Source organism: Eretmochelys imbricata, chromosome 5 (genome assembly GCF_965152235.1).
Source record: "Eretmochelys imbricata isolate rEreImb1 chromosome 5, rEreImb1.hap1, whole genome shotgun sequence".
Lineage (NCBI taxonomy): Eukaryota > Metazoa > Chordata > Testudines > Cheloniidae > Eretmochelys > Eretmochelys imbricata.
The window spans coordinates 41,722,183-41,745,443 of NC_135576.1; the positions used below are offsets into that span (position 1 = coordinate 41,722,183).

Sequence of the window (23,261 nt, forward strand, 5' to 3'; positions counted from 1 at the left end):
AGCATACTGACCTATGGACTGATAATCCCTCAATCTTTTGGAAGTTACCAGAGAAACTTCACAAGCCAGCAGTCTATAACATCACTGCTACCAAACCTGATAGAATCATAGAATCATAGAATATCAGGGTTGGAAGGGACCTCAGGAGGTCATCTAGTCCAACCCCCTGCTCAAAAGCAGGACCCATACCCAATTAAATCATCCCAGCCAGGGCTTTGTCAAGCCTGACCTTAAAAACTTCTAAGGAAGGAGATTCCAGCACCTCCCTAGGCAACGCATTCCAGTGTTTCACCACCCTCCTAGTGAAAAAGTTTTTCCTAATATCCAACCTAAATCTCCCCCACTGCAACTTGAGACCATTACTCCTTGTCCTGTCCTCTTCCACCACTGAGAATAGTCTAGAACCATCCTCTCTGGAACTACCTCTCAGGTAGTTGAAAGCAGCTATCAAATCCCCCCTCATTCTTCTCTTCTGCAGACTAAACAATCCCAGTTCCCTCAGCCTCTCCTCATAACTCATGTGTTCCAGACCCCTAATCATTTTTGTTGCCCTTCGCTGGACTCTCTCCAATTTATCCACATCCTTCTTGTAGTGTGGGGCCCAAAACTGGACACGGTACTCCAGATGAGGCCTCACCAATGTCGAATAGAGGGGGACGATCACGTCCCTCCATCTGCTCACTATGCCCCTACTTATACATCCCAAAATGCCATTGGCCTTCTTGGCAACAAGGGCACACTGCTGGCTCATATCCAGCTTCTCGTCCACTGTCACCCCTAGGTCCTTTTCCGCAGAACTGCTGCCAAGCCATTCAGTCCCTAGTCTGTAGCTGTGCATTGGGTTCTTCCATCCTAAGTGCAGGACCCTGCACTTATCCTTATTGAACCTCATCAGATTTCTTTTGGCCCAATCCTCCAATTTGTCTAGGTCCCTCTGTATCCTATCCCTGCCCTCCAGCCTATCTACCACTCCTCCCAGTTTAGTATCATCCGCAAATTTGCTGAGAGTGCAATCCACACCATCCTCCAGATCATTTATGAAGATATTGAACAAAACCGACCCCTGGGGCACTCCACTTGACACCGGCTGCCAACTAGACATGGAGCCATTGATCACTACCCGTTGAGCCCGACAATCTAGCCAACTTTCTACCCACCTTATGGTGCATTCATCCAGCCCATACTTCCTTAACTTGCTGACAAGAATACTGTGGGAGACCGTGTCAAAAGCTTTGCTAAAGTCAAGATACAATACATCCACTGCTTTCCCTTCATCCACAGAACCAGTAATCTCATCATAGAAGGCGATTAGATTAGTCAGGCATGACCTTCCCTTGGTGAATCCATGCTGACTGTTCCTGATCACTTTCCTCTCATGTAAGTGCTTCAGGATTGATTCTTTGAGGACCTGCTCCATGATTTTTCCGGGGACTGAAGTGAGGCTGACTGGCCTGTAGTTCCCAGGATCCTCCTTCTTCCCTTTTTTAAAGATTGGCACTACATTAGCCTTTTTCCAGTCATCCGGGACTTCCCCCGTTCGCCACGAGTTTTCAAAGATAAGATATAAGATATAAGATAGATAGACAAAGATATAAGAACATCGCAATTATTGTATGTATATGATCTATTAACCATTTTAACTCTCTTCTTCTTTTCTTTCATTAACCTTTAGGATTTAATTACTAAAGAATTGGCGGCAAAGTGATTATGGGTAAAATCTGAATTATATATTGAGCTGGCTATGTGACTGATCTCTTGAGATTAGAAGGACCCTATATGTGATTAAACTGGTTTTCAATAACCACGCCTCATAGATTCCAGTATCTGGGAGCTGTGATAAGGGCTGCATTTTTGACTTTTTGTTAACCAGTGTGGTGAGGCAGAAGTTTACCTTTGTTACGGGCTTGGTATAATCTAATGATAGAATAACTACCAGTTTGAGGTGAGTCTGCCCTATTTCTCAGCAGTTTGTCCTGAATCTGGTGTTCTCAGCTGTGACCCACTGGGGCACAGTGACAGATGGATTGACTGTCTCTCCCGGCTCTTCAGCAACGTCTGGGACACCTTTGTGTTTTACTTTGTCACAAAATGTCTACCTCTGGACAACCTCATGCACTGATGTTCTCTTTATCACTGACAGATTGAAAGACCATTCATGGAGTTCTGTTGTGTCCCTGCTCCAGCAGTTTGAAAGGCTGTTTTCTTTCACTACTAGGCGTAGAACTACAGGTAGGTCCTGTATTGAATTCACCATTCCCAGAGAGACATCGCTTCCTTACATAGCTCCATGCAATGAATTCTTCCTCCTTGTTTTTATAATACATTGACATTGTATTGTCCATAAAGACCTAAATTATCTTATGATGATGATAGGCAGAAATGATTTCAGAGCCCAATGTATTGCTTTTAGCTGTAGCAGCCTGATGTACAATTTCTTTTCCTGGAAAATCCATTGGCCACAAACTGTCAATTTGTCGAAACGTCCTCCCCAACTTAGGTTGGAAACATCTGATGTGATTGTTGCTGATAAAGCTGGAGCAATGAAAGCCATTCCTTTTATTTTTTGAAGGTTTTGAGGTTATGAGGCCCATTAGTCTGAGAAAAAATATGATTCTTTGACAAGGGAACTATGCAATAAGGCTAAGGCTTGTTGAATCCTTATAAACCTTTATTCTGGCAGAAAGTGTCTGACTTTCTGAGAGACAAAATTGCCCCTATGAAGGGGATCTTTTGAGTGGGTAGTATGATTGACTTCTCCCAATTTATCTTTTGTCCCAGCTTATTGAATAGGGAGTGTGTGCAGGATATGACTTCTGATAGATTTTGTTCTGACAATGTTTTGATTAGCCAGTGATCTAGCATCTACATATATGTGAATCCCTTGGCTTTGTAAAGGCACTAATACTGCCAAGAGGCATTTTGTAAAACGTCTGGGGCAGGAGAAAAGCCAAAGGGAAAGACTTTGAACTGAAAATGATCTTTCCCTACTAGGAAACAGATATTTGCAGTATGGCAATCTGATTGCAATATATGTCCTTCAGGTTGAGAGCTCAAACCAATCTTGTATTGAGAGGAAATGTTTTATATAGATGCCAAATTCAACATGCAATCAGAATTTACTGATGAAGGAATTGAATTCTCTCAGGTCTAATGTAGGCCAAAGACCTCCATCCTTTTTTGGGATTAGGAAGTACCTTGAACAGAAACCCTTTCCTCCGAATTCCCTCAGCTCCACTTCTATTACCCCTGCCTCCACAAGACAGGGAGCCTCCCATTTTAACAGGCCCTCATGAGAGGGGTCTCTGAATAGGAATGGGGTGAGAAGGTTGGGAGGAGAGAGGGAGTCAGATTGGATGGGGTATCTGCTGTGAATTATTTCTAATATCTATCTACCCATAGTTATAGCACTCCAGTTGCAGAAACAACACAGGCAGTCACCAAATGGGGTAGGTAAAGAATAGTCCAAATTTGGTTTGCAGCTCTCAGACCTTATGTCAAACCTGAGGATGAAGGTCCAGCACAGATGTTGACATTGAGATCTGTTTACCTTTTACCTGAGGCTTAAACACTTTCCTCCTTTGCTGCCAATGTTATTCAGCAGAATGTTGTTGATGGTAGAGGCATCTCTGAGAAAATAAAGACTAGGAAGATGAGGATGCATACTGTTGTCACTGATACCTGAACACAGCTACCTAGTTCTTCTCCTAGGTTGCTAATACACTCATAAAGATCTGGGTGCAGATCTAGTGACTGTCACTTCTTCAGGAACCTCATTTTATTGCTAAATACACCATTCCGTTTAAAGGGAAACTCCTCCACTTTAGTGATTCTCTCTGAAGGTAGTTCAGATGATCTACTCCATGAATGATTCCTGAGAGAGATGGCTTCTAGGAGAAACTTCCAAGGAATCAAATGTTACTCTTAGATTGTGTTTTGCAACAATCTTTAGACATGAGGGCATTGGCTAATTTTCTTGGAACCTCTGAGATGGATTTTGCAAATACCACCATCTTTTCCCAAAGACAGTACTGGCTGCATGCAATTACAGTCTGGTAATCTGACATTCTTACACCCAATGTTTCAGATTAAAATACTTTTTTGCCTAAAATGTCCATTTTCTTGCTTTCTTTATCAGAAGGTGTAGACTACTTCAAGCACCCTTAGACCTCTGGGCTGCAGCTTCAGCCAAATGCAAGTTCAGAACTGGATGTCTGTGCAAAAAGAATGAAAAACCCTCATGCGGTAATTGGCAGCTACCTTTTTCAACATTGCTTGAACAGAAGTGGAAATGAACCATATTATTGCTTTTGCTAGCTGCCAGAGCCCATCTAAAACTGGCAGTGTAATTCTCTCCTTGGATGGAGAGTCAAGAATGTTGAAGATGATGAGAAGTCTCCTTTACTATCAGAAAGGGGATTTTCAAAGTAGTTGCCATTCTCTCAACTACTTCATGAAATTATACTGCACCCTCTGATGGGGAACACACAGTTGTAATCCCTACACTCTCACCTGGAGAGATTTACTCCTCCAGTTCAGGGTCCATTTGTCGGTATTCTTCAGGCATCCCAGCCTCCTCTTCTTCCAAAAGTGTGTCTTTTGTCCAAGGGGAGGCCAAACTCTGCAGGATGGGGACTGGAATCTACCAGGGTCTCCACAGGACTGATGGGAGGCCACTGGGAAGCTTAAATAAGTGTTTAGATCTATATTGTTTCCTATGTTTTCTCTGTATTGCTTTTATCCTAAAATAAACGTTCTCTGCTTTGAAAGAGCTGTTTAGTTTCTTGTAACCACTGGCATACATTGCACATAGTCCTTGGAGAGAAAGCAAATATCAGGTGCTGAACTTTAATCACAGTAAAGAAAAAGGGGGATGCAGCCTAAAAACTCAGTCAGAAGGAAGAGGGACCTGGATTCTGGCCCAGAGAGAGGTGATGTCTAGAGGCTTAAGACTTAAGGGTGCATTCCTTGAGCAGACCATGAGGGGGAGGGGGGTGTCAAAGGTGCAGTTACCCCAAAAACTGTGACAGTCCCTTCTGCAGAAGTGTCTGCTGCTGCTCCTCTCTGGAAGTATCAAAGGCTGAAGCTAATCTATGTTCACTCACGGATCAGGAGATGACCCAGTTCTGGAGGGCCTGCTTTCACAGCCTGATGCAGCAGTAGAGCTTGAAGTCTATTTTGCCACTCTTTCTGTGCTCTCAGGTGAAAGTACTGCAGATTGAGCACCCTGAAGGAGTGTCCCATCCTGAGGCAGGCTAGGCATCTTGTATGAGCATCTAAGGCTGGAAACACTGCTGGGCAGGAGGCACATTTCTTAAATACTCAGCCTCTTGAACTTCCAATCCACCATCAGATCCCAATAGCAGAACTAAAGTCTTAACTTCAAATGACTACTTAGAAAAATTAAAATAAATAAATAAATAAATAAATAAATAAATAAATAAAAAGAAATAAAATCCAACACTAAAACCTAAAATCTACCTTACAAAAGTATTAGACATTATTCAAGCTAAGAATCTGGGCCAAAGGCCCAGATACAGTTCCTGATCTGGCACCTACAGCAGTTGAAAGGAACTGATGTGGCCAAGGCACCATGCTCCGTTTTATAGCCTCATCTTCAGAATCTTCGGAGCAGTTAGGGGAAGGGATGGGGGCATAAGAGTGCTCCAACAGGTACTGCTATCAAAAAGTTCCACCGTAGGATCAGCACCACTGGTGCATTTTATAGGGGAATATGCAGAGGACAGTAAAAGAAGAACAGATGTTTTCAAATTAGACACAGATTCAAGACAACTAAAAAGAATCTTTAATCTAATTCACTCTTTGTTCTTAAGCAATCTGGATGTAAAATACTGTCAACTCATTATTATTAACATCATTGTTTCTATTAAACAAGTTACACTTTGTTTTTCATAAACTTTGTGTCGCCTTCATTCTTCACTGTAAAGTTTTAAAATACATTGTGCTTGTTCCAGTACTATACAAACAGAATAATTTAAATCTTCAAAAATATAACATACTTTATATAACTGAGAAATATATGAATATTATTTAGGATAACTGAATTCTACTTAAGGACTAAATTAAAAAAAATAAAGGGATTACCAAAATCAAAATTATTATTATTGTAAAATGTAAATAGGACTCTAAATTATGTCTTTTCATAGTGACAATGAGAAATTTGCAAGGAGAGGGAGGGAGAAAAAGGGGAATGTTTCATCAATAATCTGTTCCAAACAGAAAAAAGAGTGTCAATTTACACAAAAACACCAGTACGGAGTACTAGGATTTCTTCTACCGTGTCAGCTCACTCAACAAGACCTCTATGACCATATCAGGCAAGGTTGTTTATATCAGTGGTTCTCAACCTTTCCAGACTACTGTAGCCCTTTCAGGAGTCTGATTTTTGTTGTGTACCCCAAGTTACACCTCACGTAAAAACTACTTGTTTTCAAAATCAGACAAAAATGTCACCACACACTATTACTAAAAAATTGCTTACTTTCTCATTTTTATCATATAATTATAAAATAAATCAATTGGAATATAAATATTATACTTACATTTCAGGGTATAGTATATAGAGCAATATAAACAAGTCATTCTCTGTATGAAATGTTAGTTTGTACTGACTTAGTTAGTGCTTTTTTACACAGCCTGTTGTAAAACTAGGCAAATATCTAGACAAGTTGATGTACCCCCTGGAAGACCTCTGAGTGCCCCTGGTTGAGAACCACTAGGTTATATGTTATTTTTATGCCAGCTAATAGAATAATTATTTGTTAACTGGTGTGATGTTATAGATGGTAATCACTTTGAAGCAGGATCTATCTTCATTTTTTATTTGTTTACAGCAATATATTGCTGGCACTTGGTTTTTAACATACGCTCCAAATCATGACGTATAGTAGACAGTGTCCTGCCCATTATATTTATGTAGAATTCATGACAGCTATCCTTGTGAATTTGATGTAATACATGCCTCCTGGTCAACTTAACTTATACTCTTCATTGTATACCACAATAAAAGCTTACTCTCCTAATACAAATGTATATGCAACATATTCTTCACATTCAAATATAACACCTCCATAATATTACTTTTCTTATCTTTTATTTGTTGATGTCTTATTCTGATCCAGAAGCAAATACCTGCAAAGTCATTTTTAGTTTTCTACTTAGTAATATGTAATATTTGAGACGGCATATACTCTTTTGTCTGATATCCAACATTTTTACTACCCTCACGTATTTCCAGATTATACAGTGAAGGTGCCACTAATGGCTCCATATTTAAGGCTGAGTTGAATTCTGCACTTCTGACATTACGAAAATTTAATTAGTTACAACAAACATTGATATGGATTAATCATAATTCTAGGGATGTTGCATGGAGCACAGTTAAGGTTGTTTGGGTGCCTTCACTCTGCATTTTCATGCCTTAATATATTTGGATTTATTTTAAGTTTTACCTTAACTGTGAATTTCCTGGGTTTGTAATGTACGTTTTGGGGTTAATTACAATATCTCTAATATTTTCCCTTAATTACTATAGGTATTCTCAACTTCAACTCTCTTAACATAGTTTTTCTCTGAAATTTTAAAGTAAATGAACACAAACATAGTTGAACAATGAATCTTTTAAAATATATATATAGTGGTCACCTAACTGAGCATAATTCTGTGTCATGCTACTTATGGAGCACTTTAAAATACAATCAAGTATGATTCACTGAAGAAAATTATAGTCAACTTAGAAACACACTTTGCAACAGGGCAATGGCAAACTCTCATTCACATCTTAATGACATAGGGCAAAATTCTCCTCCCGGATCTGCACAGTAGACAACTAGCCTGCACATATCTTACATGTGGAACACCTGTTAAAGTCAGTGAAGGTGCTACACAAGGGAGTGTGAATATGCAATAGTGATCATTAGCACCGTGTGTCAGAGAAGTAAGTTTTCCCTTGAATCATGAAGCAAACTACTGTGCTTAGATTTCCTTTGGAAATATGAAACCAGCATTCATGTTGCCCTCAATGTTACTGTAACCTTTCTTTCCACCTCCATTTATTCAACTCTACTTATGCTTTTGTTAAGATCTGTGAAATGTTACTGCATTCCCTTTCCTTGAATATAATATTTTAATGTAAGACTAATTATTTCAATATATTATAATTCTAAACTTTAAACTATAGTTTCCACATATCTACAAAATATTAATCTTATTTCACATCACAGAAACCAGACTTGTTTTTCTAGCCTCAAGTTTATGACATTTAAGTCTATTTGGACAATTAATCATTAAAGCTAAAGTCCCAATGAAGTTTCTTTTTATGTTAACGTAAGTTGTGAGTTTTTACAACTGCAATATAACATGAGGTAGACACAAGACATAATAAAGGAAATCACAATTTCTTGAACCCCAAAAGAAATACAGAAATGAATATATAGTTATTTAATGATTGTTTTATATGATTTTTCCAGTTAATTCAGCGCCTCTTTAAGGTGAAGTGATTATTTGATATGCAACAGGGCAAGAAACTATTGCTTGGGCTAAGTAGAACACTGGAATTCCAGTGGATTCTGTGTTAAAATGGCCTCATGGACTCTCATTGGTTGGGCTGACCTTAGGAGCCAATTGTCTGTTAGCGGAGTTTCTCTTTCACACATGGATCATTTAAACCATCACATACTGTTGAGCCAGTGATCCTGGTAACAGTACTTCAGATATCACCCATAGGTTTTATATGGTCTTTCAAACCTCCCGTGATAGAGGACATGCTCTTTCGTTCATAATTAGGTACCAACCCATCCATTATGGACTGCCAGGGACAGGTTTATCCCAAGTACCAGTAGGTGGTAGTTGGTGCTAGATGTGGTTTGGGCTTTGATATGCATGTCCCTATTCTTTTAGGCTGGAGTCTTCTATGCCACTTGGAATTCCATTCCCCTGTCATTATTCGAACATGCCTCCAACCAGTTTAAATTAACAGCTTTTTGTAGTGCCGTACCTATTTGCTCCCCTTGGATGAGAAACGGATTTCCATAGTTTAGTGCACTCTAGGGAACCTCTCAGTACCAGAGTTAAGGACATGCAGATGGGATTAGGAGGAACAGGAATATAGTCCCACTGCTTCTGAAGAATTGAAGAGTTTGCTAAAATTCAGAAAAATGTCTCTAGGAGGACTGCTAGGGACAATGGATCAACATTGCTAGCCCATCAAACGGTATGTTTACGATGCAATTAAACACACATGGCTGGCCTCTGCCAGCTGACTTGGGCTCATGGGGCTTGGGCTAAGGGGCTGTTTAATTGTGGTGTAGACATTCCAGCTCAGGCTGCAGCCTGTGCTCTGGGACCCTCCCACCGTAAAGAGTCATAGAGCCCAGGCTCCAGCCCGAGCCCAAATGTCTACACCACAGTTAAACTGCCCCTTAGCCTGAGCACCATGAGCCCAAGTCAGCAGCAGGTTTTTCCCTGAAGTGTAGCCATAAGTAGACCATTTGTCTACCCTGAGTAAAGAGTGAAGAGGAGTCCCTCAGCTTCAGCTAATACCCCCAAGCACATCATAGTGGTATTAGCTATTTCAAAACTGGGTGTACATTAGCTGTTTTAAGTTCCACTCCAAGAAACTCATCAATCCATGTTTTTTTTCTCTCTCTCTCTCTCTCTCTCTCTGTCTCATTCCCTTCTTGCCCTCAGCAAGATGTGGCTGCTGATATCTCACGTCCCTCCACCCACTCAAACCTCACTTTTTCCACATATATACAGCTGCCCCACCAGCCATTCCTCCATATAGCTGTCTGCTATTTGTGTCTCCTGTTTTCTTTCCTTCCCTATTCTCTGACTTGGATACCTGGCTATCTTCTCTGATACTAACCCACCACCTTTATCCTTGGGATTGTCAAATTCCACATTAACAATCTAGTTTATCTGTCTCTCATTTCCTCTCCTTCACTTTCTCCAGCTCTCGACCAATCTGTCCATCAATTACATTAACTGTTCTTTTGATCTTGTCTTCACTCGACATTTCTCTCTTCTTATCTTGTCTTTCAAACTTTGATTCCCTGTTCTCTGTTTATCACCTTATTTCCTTTAAAATGACTCATCCTCTCTTTCCTCCAATCATTCATTCCTTTTGAGTATATCTGACACTGCAACTGGGAGGTGTGCTTGGTTGATCAGAGCTAGCATGTATATGTCTACCTGAGCTGGGAATTACACCTCCCATTCAGTGCAGCCACAGCAGGTAGGGTTGGCCTTCTGAGTTCATTTCTAGGGTCTCAGACAGGCTTGTACTTGAGAAGCTATCCCGAGCCACCACCCATACCACCATGGCCACACTCCTATTTTTAGCATGCTAGCTACTCCTGGGGGAATTCTGTGCCCCTGCGGGGGTGCAGAATTCATACCTTCTGCAGATTTCTTGGCTCCCCCACAGAAAAATGGCGGAGCCAAGAAAACTGTGGGGAACACACACCCCTTCCCTGGCAGCCCAGGCATGACTTCTGGGAGCAGCCAGCAGCAGAGAGCAGATCACAACGGAGGGGGCGGGGGGGAGAAGGGAGGCTGGGCATGCATCCGTGTGTCCGTGGAGAGATGTCAAGTGAGTGGGGCTGGGCGGGTGTCTGCCTGTGAACAAGTGAGAGAGACTCACTCTGTCCCTGTCACTTGCTGTTGCTGCATCCCAGGCTTGGAGGTGTAGGGCTCTGTGAAGCAGACTCTGTCCCTGAGGCAGAGCAGAAATGTAACAACTAAGCAGGCAGGCTGCTTTTGTTCCCATTCTTAGTCAATTAAGGCTCCTTTACCTTGCCAGAGTGGTGTAAAGAAGCCTTATTGTAAATGACAGTAACTGAATCATCAGCTAGGAAGATCTATGTGCTTTCTCACTTTTTTTCCTGTGCCAGAGAGGCACAATGGGGTTAGATTACAGCTCAGGATCTATTTTACTTATCCATTTAAAAAAAATGCAGGACAATGATTAGCAAAACTGTATGACTTGTACACTATAATCAAGTCTGAGCAATTTAAAGCGACATTGTACTTTACAGAACACCAAACACCAAAATAAAAGTAATGTAATTTAAATGAAAATCCAGGATTATAACTGAATCCTTCTTTTTGTAGTCTTGGTAGGAAGGTCTCTGTGAAAACACCATCCTGGTCACTATGGATGTAGAAGCCCTCTACACCAACATTCCACACAAAGATGGACTACAAGCCTTCAGGAACAGTATCCCCGATAGTGTCACGGCAAACCTGGTGGCTGAACTTTGTGACTTTGTCCTCACCCATAACTATTTCACATTTGGGGACAATGTATACCTTCAAATCAGCGGCACTGTTATGGGTACCAGCATGGCCCCACAGTATGCCAACGTTTTTATGGCTGACTTAGAACAACACTTCCTCAGCTCTTGTCCCCTAATGCCCCTACTCTACTTGCGCTACACTGATGATGTCTTCATCATCTGGACCCATGGAAAAGAAGCCCTTGAGGAATTCCACCATGATTTCAACAATTTCCATCCCACCATCAACCTCAGCCTGGACCAGTCCACAAAAGAGATCCACTTCCTGGACACTATGGTGTTAATAAGCGATGGTCACATAAACACCACCCTATACTGGAAACCTACTGACCACTGTTCCTACCTACATGCCTCCAGCTTTCATCCAGACTACACCACACGATCCATTGTCTACAGCCAAGCTCTACGATACAACCGCATTTGCTCCAACCCCTCTGACAGAAACAAACACCTACAAGATCTCTATCAAGCATTCTTACAACTACAACACCCACCTGCTGAAGTGAAGAAACAGACTGACAGAGCCAGAAGAGTACCCAGAAGTCACCTACTACAGGACAGGCTCAACAAAGAAAATAACAGAACACCACTAGCCATCACCTTCAGCCCCCAACTAAAACCTCTCCAACGTTATCATCAAGGATCTACAACCTATCCTGAAGGACGACCCATCACTCTCACAGATCTTGGGAGACAGGCCAGTCCTTGCTTACAGACAGCCCCCCAACCTGAAGCAAATACTCACCAGCAACCACACACCACACAACAGAGCCACTAACCTAGGAACCTATCCTTGCAACAAAGCCCGTTGCCAACTGTGTCCACATATCTATTCAGGGGACACCATCATAGGGCCTAATCACATCAGCCACACTATCAGAGGCTCGTTCACCTGCACATCTACCAATGTGATATATGCCATCATGTGCCAGCAATGCCCCTCTGCCAGGTACATTGGCCAAACCGGACAGTCTCTACGTAAAAGAATAAATGGACACAAATCAGACATCAAGTATTATAATATTCAAAAAACAGTTGGAGAACACTTCAATCTCTTTGGTCACTCGATTACAGACCTAAAAGTTGCAATTCTTCAACAAAAAAACTTCAAAAACGGACTCCAAGGAGAGACTGTTGAATTGGAATTAATTTGCAAACTGGATACAATTATCTTAGGCTTGAATAGAGACTGGGAGTGGATAGGTCATTACACAAAGTAGAACTATTTCCCCATGTTTATTCCCCTCCACTCCACCCCCCACTGTTCCTCAGATGTTCTTGTCAACTGCTGGAAATGGCCCACCTTGATTATCACTACAAAAGGTTCCCCCCCCCCCCGCTCTCCTGCTGGTAATAGCTCATCTTAAGTGATGACTCTCGTTACAGTGTGTATGGTAACACGCATTGTTTCATGTTCTCTATGTATATAAATCTCCCCACTGTATTTTACAGTAAATGCATCCGATGAAGTGAGCTGTAGCTCACGAAAGTTTATGCTGAAATAAATTTGTTAGTCTCTAAGATGCAACAAGTACTCCTTTTCTTTCTACGAATCTATGAAACCTGTTGAGTCATACTTCTTTCAATGATATCTTAGAAGTCATATTCCAGAGAAAGTATGTACAAGTCAGCAAAATATGTACAATTACATTACAATTTTCATATAGACACAGCAGTTTATTTCATTCTTTGCTACTCTCTCTTCTCCTCAGTTCCACAGTTTTCACAACTTCTGTATGCCATGGCTACTATATAACTAATAAAAACACAGTATTTCAGAGTGAATTCTTTCCTTTTTAATTTAGTTCAGCTTTTTGTGTATATTATGTACTCAGTCTAGACATGTCGCTTAAATATAGTTATATGCTTCAATTTTCCATTTAATAAGGAAGCCAATTCCCAATTTCCCATGTAGTTATGAATAGTAAAGTGATTATAATGGCACAATCAAAGAAAACAGTTAAGAATGTTCTTTGATATAGTTAACTTACTCTGCATGCAAGTACCCTCAAGTACACTCAGTACCAAGCTCTATCCAATTTGAAAATAAAGAGAAATAGATGGAGAGGAAATTTGCACTTTCTTATAATTTAGTCACAAAACTTTTTGGGTGGAAGGTAGGATGATGGCTGGATGGCTCGAAATATTCGAGCAGGTGCCATTAAGTACTCTTTATAGACCAACCTTTTTCTCCATATATTCCTTCTGGACTTCATTTAATCATTTAATCACTGTCACTAGCTTTCACCACCAAGGGCAAGCTGTGCTGCCTTCTGCAGTCACTCCATGCATTAAACAGTGTTTCTCAAATGCGGCCACTGTGGCCACATGTGGCCACCAGGGATTTTTCTTGTGGCCACAGCCTTCAGGGCTTAATTTGTCCCCAGGCTTGCCAGGGCTGAGTAAGTCTGCTGTGAAAAGTGATACTTGTACGCTTGTTAATATCACTTTTCACAACAGACTTACTAGCTAGCAATAAATATATTACAATGATTTGGACGTGTATATGTGCATATTTATTTGTTTTTCCTAAAGCTAATTAAGTATTTTAGCACTCTGAGGCCACAAAAAAATTTGTCCTGAGAATCCCTGCATTAGAAAATAGGGGACAATGAAACTGGTGTCCACACACTTCTCAACACAAAGTTTGACAAACTAGGTCCATACTGGTGTACGAGGTGGGAACCTCCACTAAGGGCCAATTCAGAGTTTTTTAAAAGAGACATTAAGTATAAAGAAAGGAAACAGTGCCAAAAATGTAGGAGTATCGGTAGTAGCAAACATAGCTGCAGTTCAAAGAAAAAAAGATGCTGTGACCACAAGACATGCAGGATGGCTGCATTATTGTTCCCAGATTCTAATCCATACCCTAACCATATGCAGAAATCACTGTCATCACACCAGCATCTCACACCACCATAGATATGAATGATTTACCATTTAAATTTACACATTTACATTTGTGTAAATAACTTCTCTAAAACCTATATCCGCATGATTTAAAAGCACTACGATACATACTGTATGAATGTATATGTATCACCTGAAAATCTTTTTCTATGTGAATAGAGTACATTAAATTCAAAGTAGGGTTGTATATAATTATAAAAGATGTTAATGAGCAAGACTTCCAGGGCTTTTAGTGAATCATAGAAGTTATTCCCTCATGAGTGGAAATATATTTTCCTTTACTCTATCACTTATGTAAATAATTACAGAAAGAGAAGGAAAGATATAAAGAGAGAATGAACTACATGTGTTTTAAATTAATTTTTCTTACTTTTGATGCAGTTTTAAACAATTGTTTTTGGATTTGTAAAAAATGATCTATCTCAGTGTAAATGCCTGTAAAAATCAGCCTTTTTTCACAGATAAAATAAATGAGGTAATACTTGCCTAAGGATTATCTTGCATGATAGGTGGGCTGGAATAAGTGTGTACTTCCAATTCCTGATTCTGTTCAGTAGATTGATAGTTTCCATTTTAGTCTGTATGGGAAATTTTAGCTGTTGCATCAGTTAATGACTGGAAAAACATGTCATCCATAACTCAGCATTGGTCAACCCATGTAAACAAGGAAGGAGACCTAATGAATCATAATAGGAGGTGCCTAGTCATTTTATATTCATCAGAGGTTATTGGTGATGCTTGTTTTTGAATGCAGACCTGAAACATTCCAAGATCAATCTTTAATCAAATTTTTTTGTTGTCCCAAAACATCATGTTCTTTCAAAATGATATATGGGCGCTTTGAAAGTGCAAGTGATGTTATGACTATTGAGCACACTTCATGGTTAGTACATTACTACAGCTGTACCAACAGTAAAAATAAAAATATTGTTTTAATCATAAAAACATAAGAATGGCCACACAGGTTCAGATCAATGGTCCATCTAGCCCAATATCCTCTCTTTCAGCAGTGGCCAGTGCCAGACGCTTCAGAGGGAAAGAACATAACAGGATAATTATTGAGTGATCCAATCATTGTCATCTAGTTTCAGCTTCTGGCAGTCAGAGACTTAGGGCCATCCAGAGCATGGGGTTGCATACCACCATCTTGGGTAATAGCCATTGATGGACCTATCGTCCATGAACTTATCTGATTATTTTTTGAACCCAGTTATACTTTTGGCGTTCACATCGCTAGGCAGAGTTCCATAGGTTGACTCTGTATTGTGTGAAGAAGTACTTCCTTATGTTTGTTTTAAATATGATGCCTGTTAATTTCATTGGTGACCCCCTGGTTCTTAGATTATATGAAGGGGTAAATAACACTTCCTTATTCACTTTTTCCACACCATTCATGATTTTATAAACCTCTATCATATCCCCAGTCACTCATCTCTTTTCTAAACTGAACAGTCCACGTCTTCTAAATCTCTCCTCATATGGAATCTGTTCAATACCTCTAATAATTTTTGTTGCCTACTCTGCACCTTTTTCAATTCTAATATTGAATATCTAATTTCAATATCTAATATTCTAATAATCTTTTTTGAGGTGGGGTGACCAGAATTGCACACAGTTTTCAAGGTGTGGTGTACCATGGATTTATATAGTGGCATTATAATATTTTCTGTCTTATTATCAATCCCTTTCTGAATGGCTCCAAAAATTGTTAGCCTTTTTAACTGCCACAGTACATTGAGCAGATGTTTTCAGAGAACTGTCAACAATGACTCCAAGATCTCTTTCTTGAATGGCAACAGCTAATTTAGACTCTATCATTTTATATAAATAGTTGGGATTATGTTTTCCAGTGTGCTTTACTTGGCATTTATCAACATTGAACTTCATCTGCCATTTTGTTGCCCAGATACCCAGTTTAGTGACTTTGTAACTCTTCACAGTAAGCTTTAGGCTCAACTATCTTGAGTAATTTTGTGTCAACTACCAAATTTGCCATCTCACTGTTCACCTCTTTTTCCAGATCATTTATTAATATGTTGAACAGCACTGGTCCCAGTACAGATCAAAACAGAGTTAATTATTATTTTTAAAACAAAATAATATGAGAAATAATAATCTTTACCTTTTAACTGCTTTTGATCCACTAAGAGAGGTAGACAAAGGAAAGAGGGGGAAAAGACAATACCAAAACCAAATCTTAAAAAATATATATGAAACAAGGTAGGCAATTTGTGAGCCCAGCCTCAGAATCACAGATTAAATTAGGATCTGAAGTAGAAGGGTAAGCAATACAGCCTTAATTCTAAAGTAGAAGTCCTTGGTAAAATACATCAAATAAAATGTACCACCACTCATCATGGATAATGTTATCTACAGCAACCAGAGGCACTAGAGGGGAGATGGTACAGCCAAAACATAAGAGATCATGATAGTAATTATTACATTGTTATTTCAAAGGTGGTATAATCAAATTTATTATACATATTTTTAAACTCACTCACTTGTGACCAATCTCATGTGCAATGGTAAAAGCTGAACCTAGGCCAATGTCTTCATTAATGCTGCAGCTCCTTTCAGGCTCACACATTCCAGCCACAGAGGCCAAGCCTAAATAAACAGAAGGAGACACAAAGGGTCATGCCAAGGTGTTCAAATCTTAAAAGCCCTAGTTATAAATGGCTGGATTCTTTTTAATAACCTCCACACACAGAAGGAGCAGTTGGCAAAAGGTTAACTTTCTAGTCATTTTCAAAATCACTGGGGGGAAATTCTCCTTGCCGGCTAGACATTAATATTTTTTGAACTACAGTCAGTGCTGGAAAATGTCTAGACTAGGGGTTAGATTTATAAATTTTACTTCTGGTAACTTGGGACCACCTAGTAACTTGAGCCAGGAGAGGGAATTCAAGAAAGCATTTCTATTTTAACATACTTGAGGCTGCAGAAAGTAAAATGTATCCACATTATTTTTCTAAAGAGATCTGTTTAAGTTTAGTGGGTTCCTAAAACACACAAGAAACTTTTTTAGCTACAAAAAGCCCCAAGGGGTACTTTTTTTTTTTTGGTGTAAAAATAAAACTGAATGCATCAATAAAGGAAAGGAGACATGTTAATAAAAAGCATTCACTTAAACATGGAAGGCTTTTCCATTTATCATTGTATTATAAGTGCTTTTTAAAGATTCCTTAACGGGAAGAAAGCCACTGGCACTTACAGAATATAGCTCTGCTGTGTCATACACACTCTTCAGCATTAGAGTATCACATAGAATATATACTATGGCAGAACTACTTTGCTGTCACTGGTGATGGACTCTAACCAGCAGCCTTACCTAAGGTATTCTTCCCTGTGGTCTGTTATGTGGAAGAAGCATTAACAGCCTCTCCAAGGGAATCACCTGCCCTGCAAAATACAGTACTCCAAAACAGTGACTGGAAAAATAAATTACTTTGCCATGGAAAGCAAGTTGTTACCTTTTATGAGAAAATGGTGCTAAATTATGCCCTTCTGCCTAAAATAAGTAGGAATGAGATGACTAGTAACCACTGGAAAGAGAGGATGAGGTGACTGGGGAGAGAGGATTAGTTATAAGAGAATTAAGAAAAATGTTTAACAAATTTTGAAGTCTACTATCTGTTGCTAGTCTAATAATAATGTTCCACCTCCCTAAAATTCTCTGTTGTTTTAATTGGATGAGGTATTCTTTACTTCTTGAATCTGAATGTACTGTACCTAGCACTTTTATGACTGTCATGTTTCCCCAGTGAGGTGGCCACATTTCCAGGGTGTGTAAACTGATCCCTATATGTTCAGTGTATAGAACCTGGTCCAGCAACCCTTACTCACAGGAATAATGGCCTCAGGATCAGGCTAATGATTTGCAATTCTGTACAATGCTTTTAGGTTTGCAAAAAACAATGGAGGCCAGATCTGGAGCCTAGACCTAGCCCAACAAACTGAGCCAGGTGCTCGGCAGATGTGTAAGAGAGGGAGGAGAAATCCTCCACTGAAGCCACAGAGCAGCTGCATAGCCACTTTGGGTATGTCTACACTGCAATAAAACACCTGCAGCTTGCCCATGTCAGATGACTCAGGTTCACAGGGCTGTAAAATTGTGGTGTAGACATTTGGGCTCGGGTTGGAGCCTGAGTTCTGGATCCCTCCCCTCTCACAGAGTCCCAGAGCCTGGGCTCCTACCAAAGCCCACATCTACACTGAAATTTTTCAGACCCACAGCCTGAGCCCTGTGAACCCAAGTCAGCTAACATGGGTCAGACATAGCCATTGGTGGTTTATTGCAGTATAGAGATAACCTTTACGCAAACTGCTTTTTCTAGATAGCTCCTTGCATAGCTTCTTATGCCGAAGATTGGAAGGGAAGAACGAGAAGATCTGTCTAGCAGCAGATCTTCTAGTCCAATTTCTCCTGTGGGCACCCAAGGTTCCTCCTACTCATTGTGCTGCTGCTTTATGGGGACTTCGTATATATGCTTTCATTAAGCACATGCTTCGCTCTAACTTCTTGAGGTCAATAGCACTTAAGCATTTCTTAAGAGTTTTGCTGACTCAGAGCCATAGAGGACATTGTCCCTAATCCCACTCCAGTTTCTGCAATGCAAAGAAACTGCCATAGTTCTGTTGTCAAGATGCCCATTGCAGAAAAGGAGGAGGGGGGTTAGAACTGACTCTTTATGAACAAAATCATCAATTTAAAATTCGTTTACTTTCTATTTAGTAAAGTATGCGGCCATGTCTGGCCTCCAATGTGCTGGTTTCAAGTGGAGCAGAATTTGGCTCTATGCTAAAGTCTGATAAAATGAGGATTAGTGCACTAATAGTCAAATATATTAAATATGAGTATAAAGTAAGAAAAATGTTTTTCACTAAATGTTTCCTTTGATATTTTCCCCTCTTGAACACTTGCAGTGGCAATTCTGTGACATTAGTACGTCTTCACAGTTTTGACATCTTTGTGCTGGCTTTAATTTAGAAATTTGTAGTCTGAAGGCATTTATGGTATACTAAAATACATTATGCATATGGATTATGTTTACAGTGGGCCAGACTCCAATATCCTTTACTCACATTGACTACAGCTTAACTACACATGTTGCCCTAGTGACTTCAATAGGACCACTTGTATAATAAGTTACTATTCCACATAAGTTAAGGTTATCAGAATCTGGTTCAGTGAAGATAGTAACGGAAGAAACAGAAAAAAAATACCATGGTTGATTCTGATCAGGGGAAGACCTACAAAATAATCACACACAAAATCTATAAGCCGAACTAGTCTGCAACTCAGAACTGGAGTGCTGATAGTTAATTTTAAGGAAGAAGCTAATGGAATGATTTAAGGTTGAAAAAGTGATGTTAGGTACATATTAGACTTAGCATATGCATGAAAGTCTCTTTAATAATAATTTCTGTCTTAAAACACTAGTAAACTGCAATATTGATGATATATAACACACACCTTTGTGGTGACAAACTTAGGGATGTCAAGGACAATATCTCTCCACCCTGTCCATAATATTGACAAATGTGCTTTCCACTGTCAAGGCACCAAGCAGTTCCAATGTTGTTTTAATTTATGTTGTTGGATGATTTTCCACAATGCTTTATAGAAGAAGCAGTCTTGATGTTGCACCTCGACTCACACAGTATGGCAACAATTTAAACCACAAAGTCTGTTTCCTGGGGCTGGGTCTTTTTTTCCCTTTCTCTCCCGTTTGTATTTTTTAAATATATAATGGAAATAGATTATCTGGAAATAAGCAGTAAGTTTTCTGCTTTAATTACTGCTTGGTAAGATTGAATCATCTACGAGGTTTTATCAGCATTACAGATGCCAGAAAAGAAACGCCCAACAGCAATTCACATAATTTAATCTTCTAGTGATCTTACAAAACATATACCCACATAAGTTATATTTTACTGTTTATATGTGTATATTTGAGAAGGCTCACTAGCATAAGAGATCAAAACTAATCAATCAATAATCAGAATAATGCAAACAAACAGCAGAAACAAGCTGAAGTTCCACTTTGTAAACTTACCCAGTGTTCCACAGGGCTTGTTTTTATAAGTGCAGATATCGTATCTGTTGAGGAGAAAAACAATGAGACACAACTTGTAAGAAGATCATATCTGTGAGATATTTTGCATATTTATCACATTTCTATATCGTAGGTCAAGTTGTCAGACCACAATCAGTGTAATTATGTGCAGCCAGCTAGTGACAGCATTTTCTACACTCTGGTGTAAACCACAGGCTGCAGTATGCTCACAGCCTTTGGCCTTAGGCCAGTGGGACACCTGCCAGTAAGAAAAAAACAGTTAAAGTGGATCTTTGTAATCACCAGCTCCATAAAACAGTCTACCATGCTGTTATGAAGTTACAGCTGCATGCCTGCAGACTGCTACTCCTTCAAGAGGCTACTAGCAATGTTTATATTTCTAAATCTGCTGAAACATATTCTTATGGTGGACATGGCATATTTTACAACATTGAACAGCTTTCATTTTAATTGCTACCATTCTCTCTGATTTTCATTAAAAATTGTAAGTGTTTACTATTAGACCAAAATTATCAAAACTCAGGTAAATAAGAATCAGGTTTCTCCTTTCGTTATCTTCCAATTATTTATTATGTGTGCTTTAAAAGTAATGCATTGCAGGTTATTAACATTTTTTGTTTTTATTATATCTGATAACAAACAGCTAAATAAATTGCTAAAAACTTCCCTCATTTTAGATATAAACTTCCCAATACTGAAGTTCAAACAATGAGTCTCTGTTCAGATGACATGGTGAAATAAACATATCAGTGTTTTGGAGCCTGCAAAGGAATTAAAACATGTTTCCTGCAGTACAGCTAATATCCAGTGTAAATAATGTGGCCAATGCACCATAACTGCATATTTTTAAATGTGTTACAGCCATAATCCTATAACTATGATATGCCAGCATTATTATAGACTTATGTTTTCAGGGATTTATAATGATTTACTTACAGTATAATGCTTCAGAGCATATGTTTACAGGGTTTTTGCACTATGAGAAAGTAAAACCAATAAAGAAGATGAGGAGACATGGATTCCTCTTTCCACTCTCATTTTTTAACTTCGACCTTTTATAAATTTCAGGCTACTAAAATATTTTTAAAAACTAATAGTGCCTGTTTTAAACATGGATCAGTGACCATTTATGAGTAATGTATGAGATGTATAAACTCTTTAAGTGCCAGAGTAAGTTTTTGACTGCAACCCAACCCAACTTCTGAGTGCAAAATTAGTCCCTTAATCTGTAAATGCCCCACACATGTAGACCCCTCTGTCCAGGTGTAACCCTATTGATTTCAACAAGGCTCCACATGGGTGCAGGAATCTGCCTATGTGGAGCAGTGGGCAGGAACATGGACTAATTCTGATCTCAGAAATGTGTGTGTGTTCCCCCTTGAAGTGGCTCAAATTGTGTCATAATATGTACATGAAGAGTTCTTACTGATTTCAACAGAAGCCCAATAGGGGCATCCAAGGCCACGTTTTAACCTAATTCCTCTTATGCAATTTGAGGGATGGGTACTCAGATCAGTATTCTGCTATAGAAATGTGTGGGAACATAACTATCTAATAGATCAACAAATATAAATATGCAGATACCACACACTTCATGTCATTTACATCTTTGAAGGTGTAGGACTTATTATTTTGCATTCAGTACAGGCCCTAAACCTACTCCTATTGAAGCTATAGCAATACTTTTGTTTATCTCAAGGGCAGAAAGATTGGGCTCAGACATATTAAGTGAGAAAAAGTAACTTGCTTGAATACCATGAATATGTAGCTCTGAACCCAACAAAAGAAAGTACCTGGAATAAATAGTAAATATTTTACTATTGTGTTGTAGTGTTTAATGCTACTGGGAACTGAACAGTTAGACCATCACACCTTGAAACAAAAATATATTCTCAGGGGGAAATCCTGCCCCACTGAAGTAAATCGGAGCTTTATCACTGACTTCAATGAGACCAGCACTTCACCCTTAGAGACTGATTCTACTCACAATTATACTGGTATGAATCTGCAGTAACTCCACGGCACTCAGTGAAGTTTCACCAGTGCAACAATAGTGAGATCAGAATAAAATCCCTACTTTCTCACACATTTTTGAATAATCAACACCGTTTATCATTCTGATTGTCCTGTGTACCTTCTATTATTCCATTATGTAGGGTAGACTTAGTAGGAAAAGTTTTATTAAAGGAATTTCAGTGACAAAACAAAATGAAATTTTGAAGAAAAATATTTTTCTGCTTTCTAATCAGCCCTAATCATTTTGTAAAAAACACCTCAAACAGTCAGACTATTCTAAATATGGCCTCACTAAACAGTCCAATGGTACAGGCTAGAATATTGTCCTAATGACATTCATAATTTCTCTTATGAATCCCAAACCTTTGTTTTTTCTATTAAACAATACCAAAGGATTTATTTTACCTGCTATGGATCTTTTTCTTTTTCTATCCTTTGTGCCACAAGGTTCTGGATGCTCCCTTTTCATTTGATTTGTTCTTAAACTCATTACCTAACATTTCTATGAGGTGAATGGCACAATTCATTCATCTGTTTGTGTACTTGGTCTATCCAAATCATTCTGAATTGTACTGGCCTTTTCTTCTTTTGACTCCACTTCCTCTAGCCTTGTTTTGCATTAGAGTGGAATCCACTTAATCAGGAAGCCCCAGTGGATAGCTTTTCATCCTGATTAAGTGTAATTGTAAAGTAACAGAAAAAGGGATTTCAGTAGTACAGTTGTTACTGTCTAGGGAGATGCATGTTACTGGAGATGCCTATAATGTTGGGAAAAGGGATTATCTGCACTGGATTGGCACTGAGCCAGGTGTCTACCCAGAAATGGTGGAAGAGACTTTTATGAGATGGGCCAACATGTGTAATGGGCATGCCTAAAAGGAACTGATTAGCAGATAGGAGTAAGCAGTGGTGACGCACAGTATATGTTTTCTGCATGTAT

At 39.3% G+C, this 23,261-nt stretch overlaps 1 protein-coding gene across 1 annotated transcript in view; it reads right to left on the reverse strand.

Annotated features, from left to right (window-relative positions):
• ADAMTS6 (ADAM metallopeptidase with thrombospondin type 1 motif 6) overlaps positions 1 to 23,261 on the reverse strand; it is a 324,386-nt gene that overhangs the window by 184,684 nt on the left and 116,441 nt on the right. Inside the window, exons 8-9 of the mRNA XM_077816928.1 lie at positions 20,285 to 20,328; positions 16,727 to 16,832 (exon numbers count right to left, since the gene is read on the reverse strand). Of these exons, the coding sequence (XP_077673054.1) occupies positions 16,727 to 16,832; positions 20,285 to 20,328 (150 nt within the window). The remainder of the gene's footprint in view (positions 1 to 16,726; positions 16,833 to 20,284; positions 20,329 to 23,261) is intronic.